General features: G+C 39.2%; 2 protein-coding genes and 1 pseudogene across 2 annotated transcripts; 1 reads left to right on the plus strand and 2 right to left on the minus strand.

Moving 5' to 3' along the window:
- Positions 1 to 748: 748 nt before the first annotated feature.
- Positions 749 to 3,136, minus strand: LOC108819203 (probable elongation factor 1-gamma 1). The gene is made up of 8 exons (XM_018592198.2): positions 3,046 to 3,136; positions 2,854 to 2,918; positions 2,497 to 2,646; positions 2,336 to 2,396; positions 2,187 to 2,239; positions 1,988 to 2,089; positions 1,410 to 1,893; positions 749 to 1,318 (listed from the first exon to the last, which is right to left on the minus strand). The coding sequence occupies exons 2-8, from the start codon at positions 2,860 to 2,862 to the stop codon at positions 939 to 941; spliced, it is 1,239 nt and encodes a 412-aa protein (XP_018447700.1). The 5' UTR covers positions 2,863 to 2,918; positions 3,046 to 3,136; the 3' UTR covers positions 749 to 938.
- Positions 3,137 to 4,446: 1,310 nt separating this feature from the next.
- Positions 4,447 to 9,629, plus strand: LOC108822608 (leucine--tRNA ligase, cytoplasmic-like; annotated as a pseudogene).
- Positions 9,630 to 11,154: 1,525 nt separating this feature from the next.
- LOC108822606 (glucuronoxylan 4-O-methyltransferase 1) lies at positions 11,155 to 11,662 on the minus strand (the record flags this gene model as incomplete). Its single annotated transcript, XM_018595723.2, has 1 exon — positions 11,155 to 11,662. A coding segment is annotated over one exon (453 nt), but the record flags the coding sequence as incomplete, so codon positions are not given.
- Between the last annotated feature and the right edge of the window lie 3 nt (positions 11,663 to 11,665).

Raw genomic sequence — 11,665 nt, forward strand, 5'->3', positions numbered from 1 at the left:
TAACTAATTCAAAATATCAATTTTCTAGAAAATAGATTTTATATTAATTTTTAATTTACTCAATTAGTTTTTGTTCACAAATATTAAATTTAATTGAAATGTAAACTTAATTATAATATAGATCATACAAAGATGATATATTAAGTTTATTTGAAAATTAGTTTTTAGTTGAATTTATAATGTAAATATTAGACCATCTCCAATGTATTTTGCTATTTTCACCTCTAAAATAGGGGAACTCTATAATAGAGGTGATATATGCTTTAATGTATTTCCTTAAAATAGCAATCTCTAAAATATAGAGTAAAAAATAGAGGAATGTTATTTCTTCCTCTATAAATAGAGGAAAAAATAGAAATCTCTATTATAGAGGAAGAAATAGAGGTGGGTTGGAGCAATTTCACCTCTAAATGCTATTATAGAGGTGAAAATAGCAATAAGTTGGAGATGGTCTTAGAACTGCAGTTGAAACACTCCAAATAGCAAAAGTAATTAGTTCTACCAGTGGTTCTTAGTTCCACTAGTGGTTCTGCATTTTTCTTCATGGTAAAGAACTGTTTTCATATTAGCTGGCTTTAAATTGAGTGTGTATATAATATGCGTTTCTCTTACTCTTATGGTCATAGAATGGTTATTCTTCCTCCAAGTTTAACAAGGTATTGGTATTACTACCTACATTAAATTAAGCTTTGTCTCATCATCTCTCTCGCAATTGGATATGTTATCTGCTGATTTGTGTCCTAAGTGATGATAGAACATAACCACACTGTATCGTATAACATATTAAATTGATGTCACAGCCAAAATAGAAACATTAACAACAACAAAAAGGTAAAAGAAAGAAGTATTAATTAGGAAAAAATCCAGTATAAGCAACCACACAAGATTTGAAAAACAAAAGTCATAGAGCAAGAACACTACAGAGTAGATTATCTTTTTCACTTGAAGCACTTGGCGTCCAAGAGAGCTTCACCTTCAAATGGCTCTGCGTCTTCAATCATCTGGCTAACACGCTCCTTCTGAGCTTCGTCAGAGATGTCAACCTTAGTCCACTCGTAAAGCTCCATGTCATACACCTCGTCCATCACGAATTTGGGGATCTCTGGTCCACGGAACAACCACAAACCCTTCACCTTGAACGGACCCTCTGACCCGCAGATAAGCATCTTTCCAAAGGCGTATTTACGTGCCAAGTCCATGCGCTGAAGGAACCCTCCTACCTTGTTGAGCGTGACAAAGGACACCATGTTCTCGTCGTTGTACTTGTAGTCACAGAACCATAGTGAGTATCCCTCTGGGTCATACATGTCCCAGAACCCTGCATTGGCCAACAACGATATTTTAACATGGTGATGTGCTTCATCTTGATAATTGTAAGACTAGGTAAAGAGAATGATATCACCACATACCTTTAATAGCAACCTCACGGAAGTTAGATTTGGTGTTGGAGTAAAGCCTCTTCCACTCATCGAGAACCATTGGGCTTGGTGGTAGCAAGTCAAGAGGGTTCTTTGCTTTTGGCTTTGGCGCCTCTTCCTCTTCGACAGGCTTAGGTGCCTCTGCTGCAGGGGCTTCCTTTTTCTTAGGCTGCTCCTTGGGCTTTGCAGGCTGACCGGCTTTCTTGATAGGGGGGACAGATTCAGTCTGTTTGACATCACCCACCACCTTCTTGAAGTTTGGGTGGTTGATCAAGGTCCAGAAGTACCTCTCAACGTGAGGGAAAGCAGATGTGAAGCTCTTGGTCATGACAGTGGAAAATCCCAGGTTCAAGTTGCAGACGGTGATGATATCAGCGAGGGTAACAGAGTGTCCAACAAGGTAAGTGTTGGAGGTGAGATGGGTGTTCAGAGCCTCGAGTCCTCTTTTCAAAGCAGAGATCGCAGCTTCCTCACCCTTCATACAAAGAATCAGGTGTCTTTACTGATCTAGTGGAAGAGTGTAACCTAGATGTGATCAAAGAGGCAACTAAAAGTGAGAAAAAGCTTACCGGAACACTGTATGGCATAAAGCCCATTCTAGGGACGAACCAGTTGAAGATGTTTCCATAAATTTCATTTGTGGAGAAATCGATCCATTGCTCAACATGTGCCTGCAAAGTAAAAAAAAACAAACATGTAGATAAACATCGAGAATACAAAACGAATAGACAGAGTGCAATCCGATTAGAGAAGCTCTGGAAAACTTACAGATTCGATCAGGGAGGAGCCGTTCAAGGAATTGTCACCGTTCAATCTGCTTACTGCAATGGGATATCAAAAACAACCATTATACCAAAATGACAAAGAGCAAGTAAAGCAGATATGGAAAGACAAAAGAAGGAGAAAGATTTAATTACCATAACGGGCAATGGCGTTGCTCTCAAAGATAGGGCCCTCAGGAGTCTCAAGTACAGGAATCTAGCAGCAAGACAAAATAGTTACTGCTTATTAGCTTCAACCAAGACTCAAAAAAAGATTTAAAACAGCAACAAGTTAATATTTTTAAGAAAAAGAAAACCTTTCCCAAAGGGTTCATCTTGAGGAACTCAGGGGTTTTGTTGGTGACGCCCATCTCAAAGCCAGAAGGCATATCGATCTTGACACCAGTGAACTCTGCGGCAATGAATGCCTTGTCAGAGTTTTTGTTTCCCTTGTACGAGTGCATCACCTGTGTAACACACATAACATATCAGGATAAATGATTTTCTAAACCCTCTCTACATATCCAATCAATCGAGCTAACAGAGATTTTATCAAGTCTATATGTTCAGATTAAATGATCGATTATAATAACTAGACGAGTGATCTAAGCAGAGCGTTGCATCAACGTGTCGAAAGATGATGCGATCGTAACATAGTAAGCTGAGAAACTCACCAAAGCCATTGCTCAGATCGGAGAATATATATACCAGCTAGCTTTGGTGCTTCTGATAATCGGATCTGGTTCCATGGAAAAAAACATCATAGTAGTGAGAGTTTGCAATTTGATACGATCATCGATGAATAAGAAAAAGCTAAGCTAAGCTGGAGAATACAAGTTGTTAGATCGATGGATGGATGTGCTTACCAGGTGGGCGTGATACCGTGGTAGGGAGCTAATGGGAGAGGAAATGCTAATGAGTGAGGCGGAGGTAGTGAAGATACGTATTAGGGTTTTTATAATATGTATGTGGTCTCGGAGAATAGCTGCTGGTTCTGGGGTCGGTTCGTTTCGGTTTAAGTCTGGTTTTTTGTTTAACTTTCGATTTGTATCTTGTTTTGTCACCTTTTTCTTGGTAGAACATTCAACGTACAGTACTTGGAAAATTCGTTATCAAGAGCCGCCGCCCTGGAAAGCCCATTGGTCAATGGTTTAATTAAAGGTTTGTTAATTTTCTACACAAGACAAATTGTCTTGGAATTTTTATTTTGGTTTTTGCTTAAAAGGTTTTCAGTTATAAAAAGATGCAAGAAAAAAAAAATACATTTCAGCCAAGCTTGGCAGTAGCACTTTTAGAATTTTTAAACTATCCCAAAATAAAGTCCAATTTCAGATACCAAAGAAGCCATGTCAAAAGGCATCTATCTTATTAAAGCTGAAGTACAATTTCGGTGTGTTTGGATACTTGGACAAGAGTATTAAAAATATTTGGTTTGTTTGGTTACTTGGATAGCATTTATAAAGAATATCTCTATCCAAATAAAATCAGCAAATTCATTTAAACTTCCTACATTTTAGGAAACCACTAATTGATCATATATACACAATATTTTTCCCCTAGATTTTTAAATTAAATAAATATCATTCGAATATTATAAATATCGTAGGAGGTTCGATTTGGATCATTTTCGGTCCGGGTTGGTTTGTAGCAACCTAAAAATATATCAATAAACTTTCATTTTAAATATGGCAGTGATAAATAATTTATATATTAAACTGAATTAATATATAAATATTCTATATTGCTATGTAAATAATTGTTTATAATTTCTTTAGTTGACTAATTTTTGATATAGCTTATATTGAAAGAAATTTATTTTTAAAAATTATATGAACTGAAGAAAAAACAATATAAAAGTACTGTACATTTGAATTCAAAATCATTTCTTTTAATAACAAACTAGACAAATATGTTGAATTGTATACAAATTACAATGTAAATATTTAATTAATATAGAAATATATCACATTGTTTAAACAAAATATCAATATAAAAGTATTGTACAATTATACTCTAAAATCATTTATTTTAACAATAATCCAAATAAATATATTTATTGAAAAGGAAATAAAATAAAATCAGAGAAACACATAGTTTACCAAAAGCACTCTAATATATCGAATTTATTATAAAGAAAGTTTTGATAAAATAAATACATTCAATAATTACAAACAAATAATATTTTTCATAAAAGTGAAAAATAATACACGCGCTTCGGAAGCGCGGGTCAAAATCTAGTAATTCTTAAGTACCAAACTGGCCCATGTAGAAGGCCCAATCCTAAAAGAATGCGGGGGCAGTCGGTAGATGATTTCTTCAGTGACGAACAGAGAGTTGGTGAGTGAGATGAGATGAGATGAGATGAGAGAGACGGAAGAAGCATCTATGGCTTTCGAAGTTGATTGAAATCATAGTTGTAAGAGAACCACTGATGAAGAAGTAGATCAACAACCACTGCGTGGACTTTTTCTTCCTCGAGTTTCGATTTTTTTTAGCTCGAAATCGACAGAGCTGAAGGGGTTGTTTGTGAATTCTTGAAGCAAGAGCCAGTTTCGGTTCCTACAAAAGTACACAAGGCGAGTGTTCATTGGGGATTCCCCTAAAAGAAAGCCATTTTGTGGCGCCAAGGAAGGAACACGTGTAAACGACCAAAAAGGAGTCCACTTGTCCTGACCGAAAAACGACCATCGCCACTCTTTAGCTTTTATCCAAGGTAAAAACTTGATCTTTAGATTGGAGTATTTTGTAGGAGTACTGACGTTTCTTTTCCTTTTTTCAAAATCCAGAAATTACTTAAAATCAACATGGAGAACCTCTTCCAAATGGAGCCTCTGCTTGTGAGAAAAGAAGCCAAAAGTAACTTGAGGAGACAAAGCTCTATTCCACTAGGTAAGTAAGATTTACAAATACCCAAACTGACAGTTTCCCCTGAAACTCTATCGCTGAATGATGATCCCTGCCACAAATACATTTGAGTCTATTAATTTGATGCATCTTTTTTTTTGGCAGGATGAGAAAGGAACACTAGAAATTTGTTATCCCAGCCAAGCCACCACATGTGTTTATCAATACTAATCTTCCCTCATAAGAGAGAGAGTGAGAGCGAACAGACCATGGATGAGGTAATCTTCGATTTTATTTGCTCAAGCAATGGATCACAACCGACTATTGAGAGCTTCTTTTTGGTGCAGAGAGGGATACCCCCTAGATATCTCATAGGTAGATGAGTTAATTACCAATAGAGGAGGAGACCGGAAGAGAAAGAAAAAAAACTGGATTTGTGGCGGGTGATAGATAGCTAGACCTGAAAGAGACTGGAAACGATGGAGCTTACTCAACAACACACTGAACTGCCTCTATTGAATCCTTCAGTGAATATGAGAAAGTCATCCTCAAAGCAAAAGGTGAGTTTCATTTTCCAACATTTGGGATGATAGTTAAATTTCCCGGAAACAGCCTTGCAGTTTTGAATCCTAGAAAATACTAGTATTCATCATAAGTTTTAGAAATTGATAGAAATTGTAATGCAAACACAAACATAGATATTCAGTTTAATATAATACAATCAGAATTATTATATAAAAAATTATAAAAGTAAATAAAATCGTGAATATACTGTTTTTAATAGTTTGTATAAAAAATATATAATATCATACCTTATAATGCAATAAGCATTTTTCCTTTTTTTTAAAGGTTTCCTTATAGCTTCAGGTTTTGTTCGAATAAAAGAAACCTAGAATTTTGGCTTTTTGATCTTCGCATTGAGAGGGAGTACCCTGGTCCCTTTATCGGTCTCAAACCTCTATTGACTGAGTTAGTTAGTTCCGAGTTAAGGTTGTTCTCTCACTTTGCGTTCAAAAATTTGTCTTTTGTTGTTTCCCCAAGCTGCTTTTTCACTCACTCATTCGATTGATTCTGTTTTGGGGCAGGTACTGTTCACGGCATGGCATCTGAAGCGAGAAGCTTCGTGAGGAGAGATCGTCTTCTCGAGATTGAGGCAGCTGTACGAAAGTGGTGGGAAGACGAAGGCGTGTTCTTGGCTGAGTCTCGTAAGGATCCTCCAAAGGAAGGAGACAAGTTCTTTGCAACTTTCCCTTTCCCTTATATGAATGGTTATCTACATATTGGCCACGCCTTCTCACTCTCCAAGGTTGATTTTGCTTCTGCTTACCATAGACTGAGAGGTGCCAACGTTCTCCTTCCGTTTGGCTTCCACTGTACCGGTATGCCGATTAAGGCCTCTGCTGATAAGTTGTCTCGTGAGATCAAGCAGTTTGGAAACCCTCCTGTGTTCACTGCTCAAGAACGAGCTCTAGAAGTCGAGGAGGAGAGTGATGATGCATTAGCTTTGCCGGATCAGTTCAGGGGGAAGAAGTCAAAGGTTGCTGCGAAGTCTGGTGGACAGGTTTATCAGTGGGAGATTATGCGCAGTTTTGGTCTTAGTGATAGTGAGAGAGAAGTTTCAAGATCCTTATGAGTGGTTGTAATACTTTCCCCAAGTGGCTGTTGAAGATCTCAGAGCTTATGGATTGGGTTGTGACTGGAGAAGGTCGTTCGGGACTACTGATGTTAATCCGTTTTTCGATGCCTTTGTGAGGTGGCAGATGAGGAAGTTGAAATCTATGGGAAAGATTGTTAAGGACCTTAGGTACACGATATTCTCGCCTTTTGATGGTCAGCCTTGTGCTGATCATGACCGTGCCTTTGGTGAAGGTGTTCAGCCTCAAGAGTATACTCTCATTAAGATGGAAGTAGTGCAGCCGTTTCCTGTGAAGCTAGGTCCTTTGGAAGGAAAGAGGGTGTTTTTGGCTGCGGCTACTTTGAGGCCTGAGACCATGTACGGACAAACAAATGCATGGGTGTTGCCTGATGGGAAATACGGAGCTTATGAAATCAGTGAAACTGATGTCTTCATCGTTACTGAGAGAGCTGCACTCAACCTTGCCTACCAGAACTTCTCAAAGATCTCTCAGAGGCCTTCCTGCTTGGTTGAGTTGACTGGGTATGATCTGATTGGACTCCCTTTGAGGTCTCCTCTGGCTGTGAAGGAAATCATCTATGCTCTGCCTATGTTAACCGTTCTGACAAACAAAGGTACTGGCACTGTCACCAGCGTGCCTAGTGACGCCCCTGATGATTACATGCCTCTCCATGACTTGACTGCCAAGCCTGACCTTCGAGCCAAGTATGGTGTGAAAGATGAGTGGGTGCCCTCTGATATTGTACCGGTTATAAACATCCCGGGGTATGGGGATAAGGCTGCCGAAAAGGTCTGCTTGGATTTGAAAATTAAAAGTCAAAAGGATAAGGAGGATCTTGCAAAGGCTAAGAAGTTAACGTACCTGAAAGGATTCACCGAAGGAACCATGCTTATTGGAGAGTTTGCTGGTAGAAAAGTTCAAGAAATCAAGCTAATTATCAAGACAAAGCTCATAGAGTCTGGCGAGGCAATTCTATACAGGGAACCCGAGAATCCCGTGATGTCAAGATCGGGTGATGAATGTGTTGTTGCTCTTACAGATCAGTGGTTCATAACGTACGGCGAATCAGAATGGTGTCAGATGGCTGAGGAATGCTTATCAAACATGAATCTTTACTCTGAAGAAACAAGGCATGGCTTTGAGCACACTTTGAGCTGGCTCAATCAGTGGGCTTGCTCACGATCTTTTGGTCTTGGGACGCGTATTCCTTGGGATGAACAGTTCCTTGTCGAATCCTTGTCTGATTCCACTCTTTATATGGCCTATTATACAGTTGCCCATATCTTCCACGAGGGAGACATGTATAAAGGCAGCAAGTCTTTGATCAGCCCTCAGCAGATGAACGATGATGTTTGGGAATATCTCTTCTGCGATGGTCAGTACCCAAAATCGCCTGACATTCCGGCTGATGTTTTAAGTAAGATGAAGCAAGAGTTTGACTACTGGTACCCGCTAGATCTTCGCGTTTCAGGAAAAGATTTAATTCAGAATCATTTGACGTTTTTCATCTACAACCACACTGCACTAATGGAGAAACGTAACTGGCCTCGTGGTATCAGATGCAATGGTCACATTATGCTGAATTCCGAAAAATGTCGAAGTCAACTGGCAATTTCAGGACACTGCGACAGGCTATTGAAGAATTCCCTGCCACTGCTACAAGGTTTTCTTTGGCTGATGCTGGTGATGGCGTCGACGATGCAAATTTTGTGTTTGAAACTGCAAATGCTGCAATCTTGCGCCTGACAAAAGAGCTCACATGGATAGAAGAGGTTCTGGCTGCTGAATCCTCTTTGAGAACCGGCCCTCTATCTACGTATGCTGATAAAGTGTTTGAAAATGACATGAACATTGCTATCAGGTTGACTGAAAAAGCCTACAAAGATTGTTTGTTCAGGGAGGCACTGAAGAATGGGGTTTACGACTTGCAAGCTGCTCGAGATGAGTATAGGCTTTCTTGCGGCAATGGCGGCATGAACCATGACTTGGTACTGACCTTTATGGATGTGCAAACGCGCCTCATTGAACCAGTATGTCTTCATTTTGCAGAATATGTTTGGAGGAAACTTTTGAAGAAGGAATGCTGTGTGGTAACAGCAGGCTGGCCAACATCAAATGAGCCAGATTTGGTTCTCAAGGGTGCTAACAAATATCTGCAGGATTCGATCGTTTTAATGAGAAAGCTTCTACAAAAACAGCTCTTAGGTTCCAAGAAGGCTGCTAAGAAAGGTGCTCAAGTAACAGCAGTGGCAGACTCGAATCTGAAAGGCCTCGTATATGTGAATGAGCAGTTTGATGGATGGAAAGCTCACTGCCTCCAGATTCTGAAAAGCAATTTCCAGGAACAAACCAGTTGATTTCTTGCCCCTGATGCAGAGATGCTTGCTGAACTAAAGGAGATGTTGCAGAATGATGGACAAGCAGAAAACTTCACGCAGTTTCAGAAGCTTTGCATGCCTTTTCTCAAATTCAAGAAGGATGAAGCAATAGCACTTGGCGGTCAGGCTCTGGATTTAAAGCTACCTTTTGGAGAGATGGAAGTTCTTCAGAGTAACATGGACCTGATCAACCGGCAACTTGGTCTTGAAGAGGTTGAAATCTTATCTGCAAGTGACCCTGATGATGTTGCTAAAGCTGGTCCACTTGCTTCACTCCTGACACAGAATCCTCCATCTCCGGGCAGTCCAACCGCCATCTTTGTTAACCGGTAAAAGCTAGTTAAATATGACAAATCTTCATTATATGTGTTTGCTAATTGAACCGCCATGTATGCTCTTTTTTTTTCTCTTCAACTAAAGTACCTTCCTGCATCACAGATAATTCAAAAGAAAAGCGTGGGAAATCTTTCAACTACAAGTCAGAGGTTGAAGACGGTTTTTTGGGAGTTTGCAGAGTTTTTTGTTTATACTTACTAGTCAGATTTTATACTCTGTTCTTTCTTATCAATAACATAATCAGCTTTCTCTAAATTTCTTAAATTATTCGAGCTTCGTCTAGTTTCTTGCTATAGATTTTTTTTTGTCTAGGCTCAGTAGAAAACAATAAGGAACATTAAAGAGTTAAGATTTGGTAACATTGTGTCAACTATGGACAAAAGGGTCTATTAGATTCGGAGTCTGATCCATCTCTATAGCTAGGGATAACGAAATGCCTTAGTCTTCCTTCTTGTTTCTTCATGTACCCTTCACACAAGAAGGCTTTAGAGAACTTGTCTTCTACTTCCCTATTCACATCATGCACAAACACATCAGTCACTACAGAAAGGAAAACAAGTCCATTACTGAGGTCTACCAGGAGGTATGTTTGTAGACCTTTTCATGTTATATTGTTTTTTGGTTGCCTTTCTAGTCTGAGTTTGATATGCTTATCTTGCAGGTGGCTATCCTTTTCCGGGACCATCATGATTTGCTTGTGGAGTTCACTCACTTTCTCCCTGATACTTCAGGAGCTACCTCTACTGATGATATTGTAAAAATGTCTGTACGTGACCGAGGAGGCATTAAGTCTCTTCCCACCATGCGAGACTCTGATAAGATTCCTCTCTCTGTGATTTTTATTTCTCTTGAAGTAATTTGTGATATGCTATTGGATATTCGGTACTCAGAGCTGTCACTTGTTTGTGCATTGTTGCAGAAAGACCGGACCATTGCTTTACATTCTGACCGTGACCTCAAAACTGAACACATGGACCAAGACCAGGAGAGATCTTTGTTGAAAGAAACTAAAGAAGAGGTTAGACGCATTGAGAGAAAGAATGATTACATGGATGACCAGAAAGGGCAGTTCCTCCACAGTGAAAAGAAGCTGACACTAAGGGATGGCGATTCTAACGAAACCTCGAATCAGGGTAGAGAAGGAGACAAGTTTTGTGGAGCCATTGCCACTTCATCTACGAAAGATGATAAAGGTTAGCTAGAAAAAAGCAGATGATAATCGATTTCATGCAGCCTTGTCTGCTAATTCCTTGTGTTCTGAAATTGACTTTTGTCTTGTTATGACAGGACATGTCCAAGAACTTGCTTTTGTTGATCGAGTGAAGGCAAAGCTTAATACCTCTGACTACCAAGAGTTCTTACGATGTCTTAATCTCTTTCCAAAGGAAATAATCAGCCAACCGGAACCGCAGTCTTTGGTATGTTTGATATGACTGACCTTAAAGCTCCTCTCTGCAAAGTGAAATTTGAGAAGATTATGACAAATCTTATGGAATATTATTGTATAAGGTGGGCAATTTATGCTCTCTTTTTTCTGGTCAATTAAAGTACCTTCCTGCATCACAGATAATTCAAAAGAAAAGCGTGGGAAATCTTTCAACTACAAGTCAGAGGTTGAAGAAGGTTTTTGGGAGTTTGCAGAGTTTTTTTGTTTATATTTACTTGTCAGATTTTATATTCTGTTCTTTCTTATCAATAACATAATCAGCTTTCTCTAAATTTCTTATATTATTCGAGCTTTGTCTACTTTCTTGCTATAGACTTTTTTCTTGTCTAGGCTCAGTAGAAAACAATAAGGAACATTAAAGAGTTCAGATTTGGTAACATTGTGTCAACTATGGACAAAAGGGTCTATTTGATTCGGAGTCTGAACCATCTCTATAGGTAGGGATAACGAAATGCCTTAGTCTTCCTTCTTGTTTCTTCATGTACCCTTCACACAAGAAGGCTTTAGAGAACTTGTCTTCTACTTCCCTATTCACATCGTGCACAAACACGTCGGTCTCTCCTGCCCGCTTCCGGTTCCTTGCCATCATCCCCGCTGTGTAAATTGCTGTCATCCTCCCAGGAGCCTCGTCGTAGTAGCCAGTGGGTGCATCGACCATGATTAGATCCCAACTAGTCTCATAGATCTCTGCAGGCAGACCCTTGAGAGCTAGCTGACACATTGAGTACCTTGGATCTCCAACGGCTGTGCATTCAGGTCCTTTCCCAACTTCTATGAGATTCTCTGCTTGGTTGACTTTACTATCATATGTTACATGGTATGACTCCAGCATTGGAAACCGTCT

The sequence above is a fragment of the Raphanus sativus genome, unplaced genomic scaffold (genome assembly GCF_000801105.2).
Source record: "Raphanus sativus cultivar WK10039 unplaced genomic scaffold, ASM80110v3 Scaffold3266, whole genome shotgun sequence".
In the NCBI taxonomy this organism is placed as follows: Eukaryota; Viridiplantae; Streptophyta; class Magnoliopsida; order Brassicales; family Brassicaceae; genus Raphanus; species Raphanus sativus.